Source organism: Somniosus microcephalus, chromosome 4 (assembly GCF_052327205.1).
Source record: "Somniosus microcephalus isolate GS21.2 chromosome 4, FLI_Smic_1.0, whole genome shotgun sequence".
NCBI classification, from domain to species: Eukaryota; Metazoa; Chordata; class Chondrichthyes; order Squaliformes; family Somniosidae; genus Somniosus; species Somniosus microcephalus.
This window is the reverse complement of record NC_140990.1, coordinates 197,088,523-197,112,542: the sequence shown is the minus strand read 5'-3', so window position 1 is coordinate 197,112,542 and position 24,020 is coordinate 197,088,523. Positions and strand designations below refer to the sequence as shown.

Genomic DNA, 24,020 nt, shown 5'->3' with positions numbered 1-24,020 from the left:
GATTTGACTACTTTATATGCCCTTGTTTTCAGTCGGATACTATCCTTTATTACTTTACTTAGCCACGGTTGGCTGTCTTTTCTTTTACACCCCTTTTTCCTCAGTGGGATATATTTTTCTTGTAAGTTGTGAAATATCTCCTTGAATGTACACCATTGCTCCTGTACCGTCTTACACCTTAATCTATTTCCCCAGTCCACTTTAGTCAACTCTGCTCTCATACCTTCATAGTCTCCTTTATTTAAGCTTAGTACGTTGGTTTGAGATCCAACTCTCTCACCCTCCAACTGAATTTGGAATTCAACCATGTTATGGTCACTCATTCCAAGGGGATCCTGTACTAGGACATTTTTTATTAATCCTGTCTCATTACACAGGACCAGATCTAAGATTGCCTGCCCCCGGTTGGTACAGTAACATACTGCTCAAGGAACCCATCCCTAATGCACTCTATGAACTCTTCCTCAAGCCTGCCCTGCCCAATTTGATTTGTCCAGTCAATATGAAAGTTAAAATCTCCCATGATTATAGCTGTTCCCTTATTACAAGCCCCAACTATTTCCTGATTTATACTCTGACCAATAGAGTTGCAACTGTTAGGAGGCCTATAGACCATGCCCACTCGTGACTTTTTCCCCTTATTATTCCTTATCTCCACCCAAACTGTTTCACTATCCTGATCCTTTGACCCAATATCATTTCTCCCTATTGCAGTGATTCCATCCATTATTAACATAGCCACCCCACCTCGCTTTCCTTCCTGTCTGCCCTTCCTAATTGTCAAATACCCCTGGATGTTTAGTTCCCAGTCATGGTCACCTTGCAGCCATGTTTCTGTAATGGACACCAGATCATACCCATGTGCAGTTATTTGTACCGTCAACTCGTCTATTTTGTTACGAATCCTGCGTGCATTCAGATAAAGAACTTTGAAATATGTTTTGTGATAATTTATTCCTGCTTTTACCCCCTTTACTACTTTACCTTTATCTTTATATATTCTGTCCCTTCCTGACATGCTCTGGTTTTTAATTTCCCCACTGCTCCTTTGCTCTATTGCCTTCGCCGCTGACATTTTTATTTTTCGCTCTCTTGAAACCTCCCCCCCACTAATTAGTTTAAAGCCCTCTCTACTGCCCTAGTTATTCGATTTGCCAGGATTCTAGTCCCAGCACTGGCCAAGTGAAGTCCATCCCAACGGAACAGCTCTCTCCTGTCCCAGTACTGGTGCCAGTGTCCCAAGAAGCAAAACCCATTTCTTCCACACCAGTCTTTGAGCCACGCATTCAACTCTCTGATTTTATTTACCCTAGCCAAATTTGCTCGTGGCTCAGGTAGTAATCCAGCCCAGAGGAAATGTCCTTAACCCTGGCACCGGGCAGGCAACACAACCTTCGGGACTCTCGCTCTCAGCTGCAAAGAACCCTATCTATCCCCCTTATGATACTATCCCCTACCACAACAACATTTCTTTTTACTCCCCCCACTTGAATGGCCCCCCATTCCATGGCGCTGTGGCCAGGTTGCTCATCCTCCCTGCAGTCCCTGCTCCTGTCCTCACAGGGAGTAAGAGCCTCGAACCTGTTGGACAAGAGCAAGGGCTGCGGCTCCTCCAACACTACCTCCTAGATCCCTGTACCTGCCTCACTCATAGTCACACCCTCCTGTCCCTGACCACGGACTACATCTGAATTAGTTAATCTAATTGGTGTGACTACTTCCTGGAACACAGAGTCCAGGTAACTCTCCCCCTCCCTGATGTGTCGCAGTGTTTGGAGCTCGGACTCTTGCTCATCAACACAGAGCCGGAATTCCTCGAGCAGCCAACACTTACTGCAAATGTGATCACCGTGAGCATCAATGGTGTCCACCAGCTCCCACATATTGCAGCAGTAACACATCACCTGCTCTCCCATTCTATGTAATTAATTACATTTATTAATATTATTTTAAAATACCCTCTGCCCCGATTCTAGATGATGAATATCACACCTTAGAAACTATAAACCACAGAGTTTAAGTTTAAAAAAAGAGAAATACTCACCAACCAATCGCTTACCTGCTTTCTGGTGATGTCACACTTTGATTATTTTTTACCTCTCTCCTTCCCTCTGAGTTCTGAGTTCGGAGACTGGTACGCCTTACCTGGTCTCTGGAGCCTTTTATAGCCTCGCTGCTGCCGCTGAAATTCCTGCCGACGCTCTGAGGCCTTACCTGGTCTCTGGAGCCTTTTATAGCCTCGCTGCTGCCGCTGAAATTCCTGCCGACGCTCTGAGGCCTTACCTGGTCTCTGGAGCCTTTTATAACCCCACTGCTGCCACTGAAATTCCTGCTGACGCTCTGAGGCCTTACCTGGTCTCTGGAGCCTTTTATAGCCCCGCTGCTGCCGCTGAAATTCCCGCCGTTGCTCTGAGGCCTTACCTGGTCTCTAATCTCTTACATTGGTGCTCTAATTTGTTCACTCTTTTGTGCTGAAAATCGGCATTACCCTGTACTTTGGTTTTCAGGAAATTCCAGGCAATTATTTAATTCAGCATGAAATTCAAAAAGAAAAAATTATTACCCATCTTTTCTTGGATGATTCGCCGCTTTCCGATGATGATGATGATGATGATGATGATGATGATGATGTTGGTGCTGGAATTGGTGTTGATGTTGTTGCTGGAGTTGGTGTTGATGTTGGTGCTGGAGTTGTTGATGAGGTTGGTGCTGGAGTTGTTGATGTTGGTGCTGAAGTTGGCGTTGAAGTTGGTGCTGGAGTTGTTGATGAGGTTGGTGCTGGAGTTGTTGATGAGGTTGGTGCTGGAGTTGTTGATGAGGTTGGTGCTGGAGTTGTTGATGAGGTTGGTGCTGGAGTTGTTGATGTTGGTGCTGGAGTTGTTGATGTTGGTGCTGGATTTGGCGTTGATGTTGGTGCTGGAGTTGGTGTTGATGTTGGTGCTGGAGTTGGTGTTGATGTTGGTGCTGGTGTTGGTTCATTGGTTATGGGCGCTGTGGGTGTCGTCAAGCTTGTGTTCATGCATTGTAGTTCAACATGCTTGATCGTGCCAGCTTCAAAAGTGACTTGGCTCGTGCAAGTAGCAGTTACCTACAGATGTAGAGGGTGGTTTGCAATTCAGTAACAGTGTACCGAAACATTGCAGAAGTAGTAACAGTGAGTGGGCATCGACAGTTGATTATTGAACTAATGGTCACATGCCTGAGAGCCAGGATATTTTAAACATCAAGGGGTGTTATTAACACGGGACTGTTTTATCATCAGGGTAAATGTTGCATTGCACATTAATGAGATATTATGTTAGTTCCACAGTGAGGCCTTCCAAGGTTATCAGTGTGGGAGAGCGAATCCATGTTATTCCTTTTCTGCTCCCTAAGCTCAACTGCCACATCCAGGATTTTCCGTTGGGAGGGACGGCAGGGCCACCCAAACACAAATTATAGATTAGATATAGGAATCTGTCATCTACCATACTTCCCATTGTTAACACCTTAACAACACTGGGTGTCAGGAAGGCTGTTGCATTCTGATATCCAGCATTGCTAAAGCAGTGGAAGGGGGAGGGTCAAAAATGAAAGAGCTGCCTTGCTTAATGGAACTGATCATTGAATTGATGTGACAGGATCAGAAAAGTGAAGCCACTGAGTGAGCAGGTTTGGGGACACAAATTTGTTGCAGCAAATCCTGAAGCTCTGTAGCAAATTGATAGTTCTGATGTTTTCTGAAAGATGCCTTTGCTTCGTCGTGCCCTCCCTTTTCTATCAAACCTTATAGTCTGTACACCTCCGCTTACTATCACACCACGGACTCTGTACCCCTCCCCTTACTATCACACCACGGACTCTGTACCCCTCCCCTTACTATCACACCACGGACTCTGTACCCCTCCCCTTACTATCACACCACGGACTCTGTACCCCTCCCCTTACTATCACACCACGGACTCTGTACCCCTCCCCTTACTATCACACCACGGACTCTGTACCCCTCCCCTTACTATCACACCACGGACTCTGTACCCCTCCCCTTACTATCACACCATGGACTCTGTACCCCTCCCCTTACTCTCACACCATGGACTCTGTACCCCTCCCCTTACTATCACACCACAGACTCTGTACTGTAGTGTATGTGCCTTTAAGGGGAGAACTACTTTTTACAGCTCCTGTATACTGTAGTACCGGCAGTGACCACACCTGTATATAACCCTGAGTAGGGATCTGTACTTTTTAGTTTTAGAGCAACCCTCATCCAGTAAACACCTGTTGATTGTTCCTCTGCAGTCTCTGTCAATTATTTGAAGGACACACTACCTAATGATTCACGGATTCAACATTGGCGACGAGGTGATTCGAACCTACCTGCAACTCTGCAGAAGAAGGCCGATTCCATCAGTGCGGGCGTCGACCATCCTGAGAGGACTTGAGCAGGCAGAGGAGCCTCTGGAGAGCTGGGCTTGGTTCTCCAGCCGCGACGATCCAGCGCAGCAGTTTGGCAGCAGGTACGGCGCAGACACTTCCCGGACAGCGGCGGCGGGAGCTGACCGACGGCACAGAAAAAGGCCGAGCAGTGTCGACGGGTAAGAGAGAGGGTAAAGCGCACAGGGTGCAGCTGGGGTTGAAGACCGAGCGGCGTCAACGAGAGAGGGTGAAGCGCGTAGGGCGCAGCCGGGGTTGAAGACCGAGCGGCGTCAACGAGAGAAGCGCGCAGGAAAACGCGCAGAGCGCGGCCGGTGTTCAAGGGCTGAGCAGCGTCCGTGGGGGAAGAAAAGAAAGCACGGGAGACGCCTTTGGGCCGCAGCGGAGAAGAAAGGGAAGCGCGGGAGACGCCATTTTGAGCCAGCGGAGAAGAAGGGAGAGCGCGGGAGACGCCATTTTGAGCCAGTCTAACCACACCCAGGGATGCAGAAGAGTGGCAGGGTCACAGTGTTCGACAATGAAGTCGAAGATTGGGCGACATATGTAGAACGCATAGAGGTGTACTGCAAAGCGAATGAAGTGCCAGATGCCAGGAAAGCACTGGTATTGTTGAATTCCATGGGTGCAAAACGTACGGCTTACTGTGAAACCTAGTCACCCCAGAGAAGCCAGTGGAAAAGGATTTTGAAAGCATAGTGGCAATCCTACAGGACCACTTAAACCCCACACCGCTGCTGATAGCAGAAAGATTTAAGTTTCACAAAAGGAACCAGCATAAAGACGAAAGTAATGCTGAGTATTTAACGGAACTGCGCAAGCTATCGAAACACTGCCAGTTTGGAACGGGACTAGCAGATACTTTAAGGGACAAGTTTGTGTGTGGGCTTCAAAGTGAAGGAACCCAGAAACGGCTTCTATCAGAAAAGGATCTTACGCTGGACAAGGCTTTCAACATGGCAGTATCACACGAAGCAGCCGCACAGGGCGCTGCAGAGATACAATGGAGACCGCAAGAATATGGCACAAATGAAATGTCATATGGAGCAGTGAAGTGTTATCGCTGCGGCAGAACAACACACGACCATAAGGATTGTTGGTTCAAGGACCAAGTGTGCAGACAGTGTGGAAAAGTAGGACACATAATAAGAGTCTGCAGGTCGGGAAAGCAAACCAGCAGCAAGAAACCTCCACAGGAGAAGTACAAAAAGGTACATAAGGTGACGGAGAGTAGTTCAGACGAACAGAAAAGTGATACAGACTCCGGAAGCAAGGAGCTGGGTTGTCTGAAACTACATAATATAACCAAAATGGAGGATCACCAAACTAGCTGGGTCATGCTCAAGATAGACGGAGTCCAAGTGAAAATGGAATTGGACACAGGATCAGCCCTAACAGTCATAAACCAAAGGGACTACAAGCGGCTATTCTCACATATACCCTTGAGATATACAGAGATTATCTTGAAGACGTACATGGGGCAAAAAGTCTACCCCAAAGGAAAAATAAGGGTGAACGTGATATACCAAAAATGGACCTATAAGTATTGCCAGATGGAGGACCACCACTACTAGGACGTGAATGGATCCGGAAGATACAGTTAGATTGGCATGCCATACAAGCACTGACGGCAGATGCCAAAAAGGATGACGACATCACACCTGGACGACTGTCAAAAATGCTAACTGACGTACAAGAAGTGTTCCAGGAGGAACTCGAAACACTAAAAGGCATAACAGCGATGATCAAAATAGAGGAAAATGCAAGCCCAAAGTTTTTTTAAGGCCAGACCGGTGCCTTATGCGATCCGTCAAGCCATCGAAGCAGAGCTGGAAGGTTTGGAACGTTCAGGAGTACTGTCCAAAGTGGACTGGAGCGAGTGGGCTACACCCATCGTTCCTGTAATGAAGAGGTCATTGAGTAATACGCCTGGGGAACCAAAAAAGGTTCGCATCTGTGGGGACTTTAAGGTGACAGTGAACCCAGTCCTTCACACGGTACAATATCCACTTCCGTGGATTGAGGCTATTTTCGCCTCGCTATCTGGAGGGAAACGCTTCACTAAGATTGATCTGGCCCAGGCGTACCTGCAAATGGAGGTAGAAGAAGCCTCGAAACAGTACCTCACGATCAACACTCATAAAGGTCTCTACCAATACAACCGGCTGGTGTTCGGGGTAGCATCAGCTCCAGCTATTTGGCAAAGGGCAATGGATCAAGTCCTGCAAGGGATTCCAGGGACCCAGTGTTATTTGGATGACATCCTGGTCATGGGCGAAAATGACAGTGATCACCTCGCCAACCTGGAGCAGGTACTCACTAGATTGAAGGAATATGGGCTCCGAGCTAATCGTCACAAATGCGAGTTTATCCAGAAGCAGATCTCGTATTGTGGCCATGTCATTGCTGAGGAGGGGTTACATAAGTCCCCTGAAAAGATTGAGGCAGTGTTCAAGGCTCCAGCACCGGAAAATGTGTCATAACTGAGGTCGTTCCTCGGGCTGGTGAAATACAGGTAGACTACCTTTTATCCGAACTTCCGAAAACCGAAACCCTCTAAAAACCGAAGGTTTTTTCGTTCAGCGTAAGTCGTGCGCACGACATGACCAGAGTGGCGCACGACCCCGACCCCCGCCGACGACCCCCCGCGGATGAAGTCGAAGATTGGGCGACATATGTAGAACGCATAGAGGTGTACTGCAAAGCGAATGAAGTGCCAGATGCCAGGAAAGCACTGGTATTGTTGAATTCCATGGGTGCAAAACGTACGGCTTACTGTGAAACCTAGTCACCCCAGAGAAGCCAGTGGAAAAGGATTTTGAAAGCATAGTGGCAATCCTACAGGACCACTTAAACCCCACACCACTGCTGATAGCAGAAAGATTTAAGTTTCACAAAAGGAACCAGCATAAAGACGAAAGTAATGCTGAGTATTTAACAGAACTGCGCAAGCTATCGAAACACTGCCAGTTTGGAACGGGACTAGCAGATACTTTAAGGGACAAGTTTGTGTGTGGGCTTCAAAGTGAAGGAACCCAGAAACGGCTTCTATCAGAAAAGGATCTTACGCTGGACAAGGCTTTCAACATGGCAGTATCACACGAAGCAGCCGCACAGGGCGCTGCAGAGATACAATGGAGACCGCAAGAATATGGCACAAATGAAATGTCATATGGAGCAGTGAAGTGTTATCGCTGCGGCAGAACAACACACGACCATAAGGATTGTTGGTTCAAGGACCAAGTGTGCAGACAGTGTGGAAAAGTAGGACACATAATAAGAGCCTGCAGGTCGGGAAAGCAAACCAGCAGCAAGAAACCTCCACAGGAGAAGTACAAAAAGGTACATAAGGTGACGGAGAGTAGTTCAGACGAACAGAAAAGTGATACAGACTCCGGAAGCAAGGAGCTGGGTTGTCTGAAACTACATAATATAACCAAAATGGAGGATCACCAAACTAGCTGGGTCATGCTCAAGATAGACGGAGTCCAAGTGAAAATGGAATTGGACACAGGATCAGCCCTAACAGTCATAAACCAAAGGGACTACAAGCGGCTATTCTCACATATACCCTTGAGATATACAGAGATTATCTTGAAGACGTACATGGGGCAAAAAGTCTACCCCAAAGGAAAAATAAGGGTGAACGTGATATACAACGGCAAGGAAACACCAAAAATGGACCTATAAGTATTGCCAGATGGAGGACCACCACTACTAGGACGTGAATGGATCCGGAAGATACAGTTAGATTGGCATGCCATACAAGCACTGACGGCAGATGCCAAAAAGGATGACGACATCACACCTGGACGACTGTCAAAAATGCTAACTGATGTACAAGAAGTGTTCCAGGAGGAACTCGAAACACTAAAAGGCATAACAGCGATGATCAAAATAGAGGAAAATGCAAGCCCAAAGTTTTTTAAGGCCAGACCGGTGCCTTATGCGATCCGTCAAGCCATCGAAGCAGAGCTGGAAGGGTTGGAACGTTCAGGAGTACTGTCCAAAGTGGACTGCAGCGAGTGGGCTACACCCATCGTTCCTGTAATGAAGAGGTCATTGAGTAATACGCCTGGGGAACCAAAAAAGGTTCGCATCTGTGGGGACTTTAAGGTGACAGTGAACCCAGTCCTTCACACGGTACAATATCCGCTTCCGTGGATTGAGGCTATTTTCGCCTCGCTATCTGGAGGGAAACGCTTCACTAAGATTGATCTGGCCCAGGCGTACCTGCAATTGGAGGTAGAAGAAGCCTCGAAACAGTACCTCACGATCAACACTCATAAAGGTCTCTACCAATACAACCGGCTGGTGTTCGGGGTAGCATCAGCTCCGGCTATTTGGCAAAGGGCAATGGATCAAGTCCTGCAAGGGATTCCAGGGACCCAGTGTTATTTGGATGACATCCTGGTCATGGGCGAAAATGACAGTGATCACCTCGCCAACCTGGAGCAGGTACTCACTAGATTGAAGGAATATGGGCTCCGAGCTAATCGCCACAAATGCGAGTTTATCCAGAAGCAGATCTCGTATTGTGGCCATGTCATTGCTGAGGAGGGGTTACATAAGTCCCCTGAAAAGATTGAGGCAGTGTTCAAGGCTCCAGCACCGGAAAATGTGTCATAACTGAGGTCGTTCCTCGGGCTGGTGAAATACAGTTAGACTACCTTTTATCCGAACTTCCGAAAACCGAAAACCTCTAAAAACCGAAGGTTTTTTCGTTCAGCGTAAGTTGTGCGCACGACATGACCAGAGTGGCGCAAGACCCCGACCCCCGCCGACGACCCCCTGCGGACACCCCCGCCGACACCCCCGCCGACGCCGACCCCCCGGCGGACGCCCGCCGACCCCCCTGCCGACCCCGAGCCCCGCTGACGCCCCCGCCGACCCCCCCGCGGACCCCCCCGCCGACCCCGACTCCCGCCGGCCCCCCCGCGGACCCCCGCCGACCCCGACTCCCGCCGACCCCCCCGCGGACCCCCCCGCGGACCCCCGCCGACCCCGACTCCTGCCGACACCCCCGCCGACCCCCGCCGACCCCCCCGCCGACCCCGACTCCCGCCGACCCCCCCGCCGACCCCGACGACCCCCACCAATGACCCCCCCGCCGACCACCCGCGGACCCCCGATGACCCACCCCCGACAAATTTCCCAGTCTTATAAAATACCATCCGAAATCCGAAATTTTCCGAAAACCGAAACACGGCTGGTCCCGAGGTTTTCGGATAAAGGATAGTCTACCTGTACTACCATAAGTTCTTGCCAAATTTGTCTACCGTACTACACCCACTGAACACCCTACTGCAAACGGGGGTACCATGGAAGTGGAGTGACGAATGTAAACGAGCTTTCCAGAAGAGCAAAGAATTGATCACATCAAAAGAGGTGTTGGCTCATTTCAACCCAGCACTACCAATTAGGTTGGCGTGTGATGCATCACCCTATGGCATTGGAGCGGTGCTGTCGCACAAATTCTCGGACGGCTCAGAGAGGCCAATAGCCTTTGCGTCACGATCACCAACCTCAGCTGAGCGTAACTACGCCCAGATTGACAGGGAGGCCCTAAGCCTAGTGTGGGGAGTGAAAAAGTTCAACCACTATCTGCACGGGCAGAAGTTCACCTTGCTGACTGACCGCCAACCACTTGTCTCCATCTTTAATCCAAAGAAGGGCGTTCCGGTGATGACTGCGCAACGGCTACAAAGATGGTCCCTTTTTCTAGGGGCGAACCAATATGAAATAGAATAGAAGGGCACGAAATAGCATGGAAACGCTGATGGGCTATCACGCCTGCCACTGCCTACTGCGGAGGAAGCACCAGCAGTGGACCCTGTCGAAATATTTTATTCGACTATAATTGAACGCTTGCCAGTAACTAACGCGGATATAGAGAAGGAGACCCGAAATGACCCGACATTGTCTCGGGTATATGATTTGACGGTGAAGGGATGGCCAACACATGGCGACTCACTGTTGCCAGCATTCTCATCCAGAAGAGAACAGCTGTCAGTATGCCAGGTGACCTTGATGTGTGGATCCCGAGTGGTAATTCCACCCAAGTTAAGGGAGAGAGTGCTCAATGAGCTTCACGAAGGCCATCTGGGAGGGGGCAAAACCTGCCCCTCCCCCCCAGTGACTGAGCTCACACCTGCCTCTCCCCCTAGTGGCTGAGCTCACACCTGCCTCTCCCCCTAGTGACTGAGCTCACACCTGCCTCTCCCCCCAGTGACTGAGCTCACACCTGCCTCTCCCCCAGGGACTAAGCTCACACCTGCCCCTCCCCGCAGTGACTGAGCTCACACCTGCCCCTCCCCCCCGTGACTGAGCTCACACCTGCCCCTCCCCCCAGTGACTGAGCTCACACCTGCCCCGCCCCCTAGTGACTGAACTCACACCTGCCTCTCCCCCAGTGACTGAGCTCACACCTGCCCCTCCCCTCCAGTGATTGAGCTCACACCTGCCTCTCCCCCAGTGACTGAGCTCACACCTGCACCTCCCCCCAGTGACTAAGCTCACACCTGCCCCTCCCCCCAGTGACTGAGCTCACACCTGACTCCTCCCCCCAGTGACTGAGCTCACACCTGCCCCTCCGCCAGTGACTGAGGTCACACCTGACTCCTCCCCCCCAGTGACTGAGCTCACACCTGCCCCTCCCTCCGTGACTGAGCTCACACATGCCCCCCCTCCCCCCAGTGACAGAGCTCACACTTGCCCCTCCCCCCAGTGACCGAGCTCACACCTGACCCTCCCCCAGTGACGGAGCTCACACTTGCCCCTCCCCCAGTGACTGAGCTCACACCTTCCCCTTCCCCCAGTGACTCAGCTGACACCTGACCATTCCCCCAGTGACTAAGCTCACACCTGCCCCTCCCCGTGACTGAGCTCACACCAGCCCCTCCCCTCCAGTGACTGAGCTCACACCTGCCCCTCCGCCAGTTACTCAGCTCCCACCTGCCCCTCCCCCCAGTGACTGAACTCACACCTGCCCCTCCCACAGTGACAGAGCTCACACCTGCCCCTCCCCCCAGTGACTGAGGTCACAACTGCCCCTCCCACAGTGACTGAGTTCAAACCTGCCCCTCCCCCCAGTGACTGAGGTCACACCTGACTCCTCCCCCCAAGTGACTGAGCTCACTCCTGCCCCTCCCCCAGTGACTGAGCTCACACCAGCCCCCCACCAGTGACTGAGGTCACACCTGCCCCTCCCCCCAGTGACTGAGCTCACACCTGCCCCTCCCCCCATTGACTGAGCTCACACCTGCCCCTCCCCCCTAGTGACTGAGCTCACACCTGCCCCTCCCCAGTGACTGAGCTCACACCTCCCCCACCGTGACTGAGCTCACACCTCCCCCCCCAGTGAGTGAGCTCATACCTCCCCCCAGTGAATGAGGTCACACCTGCCCCCTCCCCCAGTGACTGAGCTCACACCTCCCCCGCCAGTGACTGAGCTCACACCTGACCCCTCCCCCCAGTGACTGAGCTGACACCTGACCCCTCCCCCCAGTGACTAAGCTCACACCTGCCCCTCCCCGTGACTGAGCTCACACCTGCCTCTCCCCCAGTGACTGAGCTTACACCTGCCCCTCCCCCGTGACTGAGCTCACACCTGCCTCTCCCCCAGTGACTGAGCTCACACCTGCCCCTCCCCTCCAGTGACTGAGATCACACCTGTCCCTCCCCCCCGTGACTGAGCTCACACCTGCCTCTCCCCCAGTGACTGAGCTCACACCTGCCCCTCCCCCCAGTGATTAAGCTCACACCTGACTCCTCCCCCCAGTGACTGAGCTCACACCTGCCCCTCCCCCAGTGACTGAGATCACACCTTCCCCCCCCAGTGACTGAGCTCACACCTGACTCCTCCCCCCCAATGACTCAGCTCACACCTGCCCCTCCCCCAGTGACTGAGCTCACACCTGCCCCTCCCCCAGTGACTGAGCTCACACCTGCCCCTCCCCCCGTGACTGAGCTCACACCTGCCCCTCCCCCAGTGACGGAGCTCACACTTGCCCCTCCCCCCAGTGACTGAGCTCACACCTGCCCCTCCCCCAGTGACGGAGCTCACACTTGCCCCTCCCCCCAGTGACTGAGCTCACACCTGCCCATTCCCCCAGTGACTGAGCTCAAACCTGCCCCTCCACTCCAGTGACTGAGCTCACACCTGCCCCTCCCCCCAGTGACTGAGCTCACACCTGCCCCTCCCCCTAGTGACTGAGCGCACACCTGCCCCTCCCCCAGTTACTCAGCTCACACCTGCCCCTCCCCCCAGTGGCTGAGCTCACACCTGCCCCTCCCCCAGTCACTCAGCTCACACCTGCCCCTCCCCCCAGTGACTGAGCTCACATCTGCCCCTCCCACCAGTGACTGAGCTCACACCTGCCCCTCCCCGCAGTGACTGAGCTCACACCTGCCCCTCCCCCAGTTACTCAGCTCACACTTGCCCCTCCCCTCCAGTGACTGAGCTCACACCTGTCTCTCCCCCAGTGACTGAGCTCACACCAGCCCCTCCCCCCAGTGATTAAGCTCACACCTGACTCCTCCCCCCAGTGACTGAGTTCACACCTGCCCCTCCCCCAGTGACTGAGATCACACCTTCCCCCCCCAGTGACTGAGGTCACACCTGACTCCTCCCCCCCAGTGACTGAGCTCACACCTGCCCATCCCCCAGTGACTGAGCTCACACCTGCCCCTCCCCCAGTGACTGAGCTCACACCTGCCCCTCCCCCCGTGACTGAGCTCACACCTGCCCCTCCCCCAGTGACGGAGCTCACACTTGCCCCTCCCCCCAGTGATTGAGCTCACACCTGCCCCTCCCCCAGTGACGGAGCTCACACTTGCCCCTCCCCCCAGTGACTGAGCTCACACCTGCCCCTTCCCCCAGTGACTGAGCTCAAACCTGCCCCTCCCCTCCAGTGACTGAGCTCACACCTGCCCCTCCCCGCAGTGACTGAGCTCACACCTGCCCCTCCCCCTAGTTACTGAGCTCACACCTGCTCCTCCCCCAGTTACTCAGCTCACACCTGCCACTCCCCCAGTGACTGAGCTCACACCTGCCCCTCCCCGCAGTGACTGAGCTCACACCTGCCCCTCCCCCAGTTACTCAGCTCACACCTGCCCCTCCCCCCAGTGACTGAGCTCACACCTGCCCCTCCCCCCAGTGACTGAGCTCACACCTGCCCCTCCCCGCAGTGACTGAGCTCACACCTGCCCCTCCCCCAGTTACTCAGCTCACACTTGCCCCACCCCCCAGTGACTGAGCTCACACCGGCCCCTCCCCCCAGTGACTGAGCTCACACCTGCCCCTCCCACAGCGACTGAGCTCACACCTGCCCCTCCCCCCAGTGACTGAGCTCACACCTGCCCCTCCCCCCCAGTGACTGAGCTCACACCTGCCTCTCCCCCCAGTGACTGAGCCCACACCTGCCCCTCCCCCAGTGACTGAGCTCACACCTGCTCCCCCCCCAGTGACTGAGGTCACACCTGCCCCTCCCCCCAGTGACTGAGCTCACACCTGCCCCTCCCCCCAGTGACTGAGCTCACACCTGCCCCTCCCCCCAGTGACTGAGCTCACACCTGCCCCTCCCCCAGTGACGGAGCTCACACCTCCCCCACATTGAGTGAGCTCACACCTCCCCCCCAGTGACTGAGCTCACACCTGCCCCCCCGTGACTGAGGTCACACCTGCCCCTCCCACCCGTGACTGAGCTCACACCTGCCCCTCCCCCAGTGACTGAGCTCACACCTGCCCCTCCCCCTCGTGACTGAGCTCACACCTGCCCCTCCCCCAGTGAATGAGCTCATACCTCCCCCCCCAGTGACTGAGCTCATACCTCCCCCCCCAGTGAACGAGGTCACACCTGCCCCTCCCCCCAGTGACTGAGCTCACACCTGCCCCTCCCCCAGTGACTGAGCTGACACCTTCCCCCCCCCAGTGACTGAGCTCACACCTGCCCCCTCCCCCAGTGACTGAGCTCACACCTCCCCGCCTAGTGACTGAGGTCACACCTGACTCCTCCCCCTCAGTAACTGAGCTCACACCTGGCACCCCCCCAGTGACTGAACTCACACCTCCCCCCCAGTGAATTAGGTCACACCTGCCCCTCCCCCCAGTGAATGAGCTCACACCTTCCCCCCCCAGTGACTGAGGTCACACCTGCCCCTCCCCCAGTGACTGAGCTCACACCTGCCCCTCCCCCCATTGACTGAGCTCACACCTGCCCCCCCCCCAGTGACTGAGGTCACACCTGCCTCTCCCACTAGTGACAGAGCTCACATCTGCCTCTCCCCCAGTGACTAAGCTCACACCTGCCCCTCCCCGCAGTGACTGAGCTCACACCTGCCCCTCCCCCCTGTGACTGAGCTCACACCTGCCCCTCCCCCTAGTGACTGAGCTCACACCTGCCCCTCCCTGCAGTGACTGAGCTCACACCTGCCCCTCCCCGCAGTGACTGAGCTCACACCTGCCCCTCCCTGCAGTGACTGAGCTCACACCTGCCCCTCCCCCAGTGACTGAGCTCACACCTGCCCCTCCCCCTAGTGACTGAGCTCACACCTGCCTCTCCCCCAGTGACTGAGCTCACACCTTTCCCTCCCCTCCAGTGACTGAGCTCACACCTGCCTCTCCCCCAGTGACTGAGCTCACACCTGCCCCTCCCCCCAGTGACTGAGCTCACACCTGACTCCTCCCCGCAGCGACTGAGCTCACACCTGCCCCTCCCACAGTGACTGAGCTCACACCTGCCCCTCCCCCGCGACTGAGCTCGCACCTGCCCCTCCCCCAGTGACGGAGCTCACACTTGCCCCTCCCCCCACTGACTGAGCTCACAACTGCCTCTCCCCCGAGTGACTGAGCTCACACCTGCCTCTTCCCCTAGTGACTGAGCTCACACCTGCCTCTCCCCCTAGTGACTGAGCTCACACCTGCCTCTCCCCCAGTGATTAAGCTCACACCTGCCCCTCCCCGCAGTGACTGAGCTCACACCTGCCCCTCCCTGCAGTGACTGAGCTCACACCTGCCCCTCCCCCAGTGACTCAGCTCACACCTGCCCCTCCCCCCAGTGACTGAGCTCACACCTGCCACTCCCCCTAGTGACTGAGCTCACACCTGCCCCTCCCCCTAGTGACTGAGCTCACACCTGCCCCTCCCCGCAGTGACTGAGCTCACACCTGCCCCTCCCCGCAGTGACTGAGCTCACACCTGCCCCTCCCTGCAGTGACTGAGCTCACACCTGCCCCTCCCCCAGTGACTGAGCTCACACCTGCCCCTCCCCCTAGTGACTGAGCTCACACCTGCCTCTCCCCCTAGTGACTGAGCTCACACCTGCCTCTCCCCCTAGTGACTGAGCTCACACCTGCCTCTCCCCCAGTGACTAAGCTCACACCTGCCCCTCCCCGCAGTGACTGAGCTCACACCTGCCCCTCCCCCCCGTGACTGAGCTCACACCTGCCCCTCCCCCCAGTGACTGAGCTCACACCTGCCACTCCCCCTAGTGACTGAGCTCACACCTGCCTCTCCCCCAGTGACTGAGCTCACACCTGCCCCTCCCCTCCAGTGACTGAGCTCACACCTGCCTCTCCCCCAGTGACTGAGCTCACACCTGCCCCTCCCCCCAGTGACTAAGCTCACACCTGCCCCACCCCCCAGTGACTGAGCTCACACCTGACTCCTCCCCCCAGTGACTGAGCTCACACCTGCCCCTCCCCCAGTGACTGAGGTCACACCTGACTTCTCCCCCCCAGTGACTGAGCTCACACCTGCCCCTCCCCCAGTGACTGAGCTCACACCTGCCCCTCGCCCAGTGACGGAGCTCACACCTGCCCCTCCCTCCGTGACTGAGCTCACACCTGCCCCTCCCCCCAGTGACTGAGGTCACACCTGACTCCTCCCCCCCAGTGACTGAGCTCACACCCGCCCCCTCCCCCAGTGACTGAGGTCACACCTGCCCCTCCCCCCCAGTGACTGAGCTCACTCCTGCCGCTCCCCCAGTGACTGAGCTCACACCTGCCCCCCCCAGTGACTGAGGTCACACCTGCCCCTCCCCCCAGTGACTGAGCTCACACCTGCCCCTCCCCCCATTGACTGAGCTCACACCTGCCCCTCCCCCCAGTGACTGAGCTCACACCTGCCCCTCCCCAGTGACTGAGCTCACACCTCCCCCCCTGACTGAGCTCACACCTCCCCCCCCAGTGACTGAGCTCATACCTCCCCCCAGTGACTGAGCTCACACCTGACCCCTCCCCCCAGTGACTGAGCTGACACCTGACCCCTCCCCCCAGTGACTAAGCTCACATCTGCCCCTCCCCATGACTGAGCTCACACCTGCCTCTCCCCCAGTGACTGAGCTCACACCTGCCCCTCCCCCGTGACTGAGCTCACACCTGCCTCTCCTCCGTGACTGAGCTCACACCTGCCTCTCCCCCAAGTGACTGAGCTCACACCTGCCTCTCCCCTCCAGTGACTGAGATCACACCTTCCTCTCCCACTAGTGACTGAGCTCACATCTGCCTCTCCCCCAGTGACTAAGCTCACACCTGCCCCTCCCCGCAGTGACTGAGCTCACACCTGCCCGTCCCAACCGTGACTGAGCTCACACCTGCCTCTCCCCCAGTGACTGAGCTCACACCTGCCCCTCCCCTCCAGTGACTGAGCTCACACCTGCCTCTCCCCCAGTGACTGAGCTCACACCTGCCCCTCCCCCCAGTGATTAAGCTCACACCTGACTCCTCACCCCAGTGACTGAGCTCACACCTGCCCCTCCCCCAGTGACTGAGATCACACCTTCCCCCCCCCAGTGACTGAGGTCACACCTGACTCCTCCCCCCCAGTTACTGAGCTCACACCTGCCCCTCCCCCGGTGACTGAGCTCACACCTGCCCCTCCCCCGGTGACTGAGCTCACACCTGCCCCTCCCCCAGTGACTGAGCTCACACCTGCCCCTCCCCCCGTGACTGAGCTCACACCTGCCCCTCCCCCAGTGACGGAGCTCACACTTGCCCCTCCCCCCAGTGACTGAGCTCACACCTGCCCCGCCCCCAGTGACGGAGCTCACACTTGCCCCTCCCCCAGTGACTGAGCTCACACCTGCCCCTTCCCCCAGTGACTGAGCTCAAACCTGCCCCTCCCCTCCAGTGACTGAGCTCACACCTGCCCCTCCCCCCAGTGACTGAGCTCACACCTGCCCCTCCCCCTAGTGACTGAGCTCACACCTGCCCCTCCCCCAGTTACTCAGCTCACACCTGCCCCTCCCCCCAGTGACTGAGCTCACACCTGCCCCTCCCCGCAGTGACTGAGCTCACACCTGCCCCTCCCCCAGTTACTCAGCTCACACCTGCCCCTCCCCCCAGTGACTGAGCTCACATCTGCCCCTCCCCCCAGTGACTGATCTCACACCTGCCCCTCCCCGCAGTGACTGAGCTCACACCTGCCCCTCCCCCAGTTACTCAGCTCACACTTGCCCCTCCCCTCCAGTGACTGAGCTCACACCTGCCCCTCCCCGCAGTGACTGAGCTCACACCTGCCCCTCCGCTCCAGTGACTGAGCTCACACCTGCCTCTCCCCCAGTGACTGAGCTCACACCTGCCCCTCCCCCCAGTGATTAAGCTCACACCTGACTCCTCCCCCCAGTGACTGAGCTCACACCTGCCCCTCCCCCAGTGGCTGAGATCACACCTTCCCCCCCCCCAGTGACTGAGGTCACACCTGACTCCTCCCCCCCAGTGACTGAGCTCACACCTGCCCCTCCCCCAGTGACTGAGCTCACACCTGCCCCTCCCCCAGTGACTGAGCTCACACCTGCCCCTCCCCCCGTGACTGAGCTCACACCTGCCCCTCCCCCAGTGACGGAGCTCACACTTGCCCCTCCCCCCAGTGATTGAGCTCACACCTGCCCCTCCCCCAGTGATGGAGCTCACACTTGCCCCTCCCCCCAGTGACTGAGCTCACACGTGCCCCTTCCCCCAGTGACTGAGCTCAAACCTGCCCCTCCCCTCCAGTGACTGAGCTCACACCTGCCCCTCCCCCCAGTGACTGAGCTCACACCTGCCCCTCCCCCTAGTGACTGAGCTCACACCTGCTCCTCCCCCAGTTACTCAGCTCACACCTGCCCCTCCCCCCAGTGACTGAGCTCACACCTGCCCCTCCCCGCAGTGACTGAGCTCACACCTGCCCCTCCCCCAGTTACTCAGCTCACACCTTCCCCTCCCCCCAGTGACTGAGCTCACACCTGCCCCTCCCCCCAGTGACTGAGCTCACACCTGCCCCTCCCTGCAGTGACTGAGCTCACACCTGCCCCTCCCCCAGTTACTCAGCTCACACTTGCCCCTCCCCCCAGTGACTGAGCTCACACCGGCCCCTCCCCCCAGTGACTGAGCTCACACCTGCCCCTCCCCCAGTGACTGAGCTCACACCTGCCCCTCCCCCCAGTGACTGAGCTCACACCTGCCCCTCCCCCAGTGACTGAGCTCACACCTGCCCCCCCCAGTGACTGAGCTCACACCTGCCCCTCCCCCAGTGACGGAGCTCACACCTCCCCCCACATTGAGTGAGCTCACACCTCCCCCCCAGTGACTGAGCTCACACCTGCCCCCCCGTGACTGAGGTCACACCTGCCCCTCCCACCCATGACTGAGCTCACACCTGCTCCCCCAGTGACTGAGCTCACACCTGCCCCCCCCAGTGACTGAGCTCACACCTGCCCCTCCCACAGTGACTGAGCTCACACCTGCCCCTCCCCCCAGTGACTGAGCTCACACCTGCCCCTCCCCCTCGTGACTGAGCTCACACCTGCCCCTCCCCCAGTGAATGAGCTCATACCTCCCCCCCAGTGACTGAGCTCATACCTCCCCCCCAGTGAATGAGGTCACACCTGCCCCTCCCCCCAGTGACTGAGCTAACACCTCCCCCTCCCCCAGTGACTGAGCTCACACCTTCCCCCCCAGTGACTGAGCTCACACCTGCCCCCTCCCCCAGTGACTGAGCTCACACCTCCCCCCCCAGTGACTGAGGTCACACCTGACTCCTCCCCCTCAGTGACTGAGCTCACACCTGCCCCCCCCCCCAGTGACTGAACTCACACCTCCCCCCCAGTGAATGAGGTCACACCTGCCCCTCCCCCCAGTGAATGAGCTCACACCTTCCCCCCCTCCAGTGACTGAGGTCACACCTGCCCCTCCCCCAGTGACTGAGGTCACACCTGCCCCTCCCCCCCAGTGACTGAGCTCACACCTGCCCCCCCGTGACTGTGGTCACACCTGACCCTCCCCCAGTGACTAAGGTCACACCTGCCCCCCCAGTGACTGAGCTCACACCTGCCCCTCCCCCAGTGACTGAACTCACACCTGACCCTCCCCCAGTGACTGAGGTCACACCTGCCCCTCCCCCAGTGACTGAGCTCACACCTGCCCCTCCCCCCCAGTGACTGAGCTCACACCTTCCCCTCCCCCCATGACTGAGCTCACACCTGCTCCTCCCCCCCCAGTGACTGAGCTCACATCTGACCCCCTCACAGTGTCCAGGATCAGTCTGACCACTTCCCTTCCACTTCCCCTCTCCCTCTGGTGACTGTGACTGGGCCCTCCGCAGTGACCTCTCCATCACCCACTCCAGTTGCTGTGCTCCCAGGCACTTCTGGCACCAACAATCCAGCAGCACAAGCCCAGCCAGAAACTCAGAAACAACAACTGGCACATGTGCAGAAAGAGCGCCCAGTCACGCATGCACAGGGAGTCACTCTGGCCATTGTAAAGTTGTTGTTTAATTTAGCCTTAGAGCCGCAAACTGACAGCTCAGGGGGTAGACTCACTGCCAGGGATACACTTTGGGGACGAGTTTTGTAAACCGGGGACTCTTCCAGGGACATTGTTTGTCCGGGGGACACAGTCCCTCATCCTGGGACTGTCCCCGGAAAACAGGGACATATGGTCACCCTAAGTTAACTTGCAGCTGTATTCTGACGGCACCCAGCTTTGTATTTCAGTCAGCAAGCTCAACTGCTGTCTGACTGCCATCAAACGTCAAGTTTTGGCTAAGCTAATATATTCTGCAGCTCAGAACAGGCCATCGCATTTTCTCCTATGAAATATTTAACCCACAGTTATACTCCTCTTCCTGACTCCTCAATCAAGCTGAACTTTGGGATGTTTGGCTCTGAGCTGAGCTTCAAAACCCATCTCCAACCCATCACCAAGACCAACTATTTCCATGCCTGTAATATCAGCTACCTACATCACCCCTGCTGAAACTCCATTCACACCTTCCCCACTTCCAGATTCAACTCCTCCAATGCCCCACTTGTAGGCCTACAAAAACACCAACTGATCCAAAATCCCATTGCCTGCATCCTGTACCAAGTGCTGTTCACCCATCACCCTGTCCGGAATGACCTCCTCATCCTCCAGTACATTGAACGGAATATCCTTGTTCTCATTTACAAATCCCTCCATTGTCTTTCTCCACCCTGCCTCTGCAACCTCTTCTAGCCTCACAACCCAGCCGACACCCTCCACTTCTGACTCTGATCCACTGTGCAGATCTTCTCCCTCCATTCCACCATCAGTAGCAGAGCTTTCAGCCATTGTGTCCTGCACGTTAAAATTCGCTTCCCAAGCCCTTGTGTTGCTACATCTTTCCCCATCTATAAAAGCCAGCTCAACCACCTACCTCTTGAGAGATTTGTGAGCCAAGTTGAGGCTTTTAAAATCAGTGCATTAGGGGATAGGAGGGCTACGGAGGCCAGTAAGATCAGTGGTGATAGATGACTGGCACTTAGTGCAGGATGTGGGTGGTTGAGTTTTAAATGAGTCACTACAGAATGTGGCATAGAGACCAATATATCATTACTCGTGTCCTAGGCCCAAATATCTTCAGCTGCTTCATCAATGACCTTCCTGCCATCATAAGGTCAGAAGTGGGAATGTCCGCTGATGACTGCACAGTGTTCCATGCCATTCACGACTCCTCAGATAATGAAGCAGTCCATGCTTACATTCAGCAAGTCCTGGATGACATTCAGGCTTGGGCCAATAAGTGGCAGGTAACATTCGCGTCACACAAGTGCCAAGCAATGATTATCTCCAACAAGCGAGCATCTAACCACCGCCCCTTGATATTCAATGGCATTACCATCACCGAATCCCCCACCATCATAATCCTGGGGGTCACCATTGACCAGAAAATTAACTGGATCAGTCACATAAATACTGTGGTAACAAGAGCAGGTCAGAGGCTGGGTATTCTGCAGCAAGTGTCTCACATCCTGACTCCCCAAAGCCTTTCCACCATCAACAAGGCACAAGTTAGAAGTGTGATGGAATACTCTCCACTTGCCTGGATGTACGCAGCTCCAACAACACTCAAAAATCTTGACACCATCCAAGACAAAGCAGCCGGCTTGATTGACACCCCATCCACCGCCTTAAACATTCACTCCCTCCACCATCAGCGTATCGTGACTGCAGTGTGTACCATCTACAAGATGCACTGCAGCAACTCGCCAAGGCTTCTTCGGCAGCACCTCACAAACCCGTGACCTCTACCACCTAGAAGGACAAGGGCAGCAGGCGCATGGAAACACCACCACGTCCAAGTTCGCCTCCAAGTCACACATCATCCTGACTTGGAAATATATCGCCATTCCTTCATCGTCGCTGGGTCAAAATCCTGGAACTCCCTTCCTAACAGCACTGTGGGAGTACCTTCACCACAAGGACTGCAGCGCTTCAAGAAGGCGGCTCACCACCACCTTCTCAAGGGCAACTAGGGATGGGCAATAAATGTTGGCCTTGGCAACGACACCCACATCCCATGAATTAATAAAAAAATATTACTGGAGGAAGAAAGAAAGATACTTTCTCAACATCATTACAGAGAAGCACAGAGACAGGAGCATCAAATGTACAACATGGGCATGGCATCTAATTATACACCAGAGTTTCTATAGAATGCTTCAATAAAATACAAACTTGCCAATTGTCTAAAAACTGAAATTTAAAAAAGAACTGGACATAATGCCAAAAAATAGTTGGGTGCTGTGAGGGGACAATGACAAATATCAATCAGAACATTTCATGGTATGTGCCATTTTACCTTAAACATGAATACAGTATTGTCCAATATATTTGACCCTAGCCGGATGTGGCTAATTGCAAATCCAGATGTTGCTAATTACATTTCTGATTAGTAAATACGTTCCTTGGGCACGTGATCTCAACACTCATATTTACACGATGTATACATGTGTACTTTAACCTTTTTGTGCATTTATTGATAAACTAGTAAGATAAAAAGCAAAGTGTTTTGGATCATTGTGAGTATTTTACTTCCTTGGTTACTGATGCAAATAGATGTTTGTTAAGTAAATATGCACATGTGAAGTACATTTACCTGTATTTTGTGCAAGGCAAATTTTTTCAACTAAAATTAATGTTTGTGGCTAAAACGGTGTTGCCACAGCCAAACCTGTAGCTGGTCAATGATTTCTATCGGACAACACTGCACTAAAGCCTCCAGTCTAAGGTTTTATTACAACGAAGAAGGAAGTGAGAAATTTTAATACTCACAGCAGCTGGTAAAGGTTTCAGTTGACATTTTGCTGAATAATTTCTAGCATCTTTGAGACACACAGTTTCCTGTACATCAAATGTTAAGTCTACCTGGAGCAAACGTTCTCCTAAAGGAGTAATCTAACAAAAAAAACATTAGATTTGTGTCATTTAAAGTAAACACAGTGAAGTGTTTGAGATAATACTTATAAATAATGATAGTGTCAGACAGAAATGTTCTGAGTTTCCTTTGCATTATAGTTAGGAAGTGGAAGCATATTCATTTGATTTGTGAAGGTTGTATGCTGAGCACAGATTTATGGGTGAACATATTGGGGTAGATTTTGTTTTCAGCACCTGGGCAATGATCTGCCTTTTATAGAATCCTCCTGACTTCTACTCTGACAGATTGCTACCTAGTAAGGACAAATATCTACCCCATTGATTTATTAAAATGTTAAGATTTATGATAAAACTAATCAATCTCATGCACATTGCACATGGTAAACCAGAGAATATTGCCCTTCTCATACCTGCCTTTGTGTTACCATTCCTCTCAGTCTCTGCTCTCTGCACTTAACTCCTTAACTCTTTCTTTTTATGCTTCTTTCTCTGTGTTCATCTGCTTCTCTCACTTTTTCTTTGCTTCTTTCCTTCTGGTGGGAGTTGGTGAGCAGCCTGACACAGTGTTGTGGGGAAAGGAGCCACCAATGGCTGTGTGCTGTACTTGGGGTAAGGATTGCAGGAAAAACATAGCCATCAGCAACTCCCTTCCCACCACATCCCCCAAATACTCTTGCCTCCGCCACCTCCTTGGTAACATCACATCCCCTACCTCTTCACCTTTCCACTATGTGCTGCCCTTCCTATCACCCCCTCACTCCTATCATTACACCTATCTCTTAACTCTTGGACTACCCACTGTAGTAAGAGGAAGAGGAAAAAGAGGAAGAGGAGGAAGAGTAAGGGAGGAAGCAACCTAGACAGCCATTTTCTGGCCAGGCTGTCCATGAAGAACTCATCTGAGTAAGATACCGGTAACCACAACCCTAATTCCCCATTCATCAACA

The 24,020-nt window shown here is 54.5% G+C and overlaps 1 protein-coding gene across 1 annotated transcript in view; it reads right to left on the bottom strand.

Moving 5' to 3' along the window:
- LOC147120115 (uncharacterized) overlaps nt 1-24,020 on the bottom strand; it is a 51,313-nt gene that overhangs the window by 10,844 nt on the left and 16,449 nt on the right. Inside the window, exons 3-5 of the mRNA XM_085984202.1 lie at nt 22,969-23,091; nt 2,886-3,088; nt 2,564-2,690 (exon numbers count right to left, since the gene is read on the bottom strand). Coding sequence (XP_085840328.1) covers nt 2,564-2,690; nt 2,886-3,088; nt 22,969-23,091 — 453 coding nt within the window. The remainder of the gene's footprint in view (nt 1-2,563; nt 2,691-2,885; nt 3,089-22,968; nt 23,092-24,020) is intronic.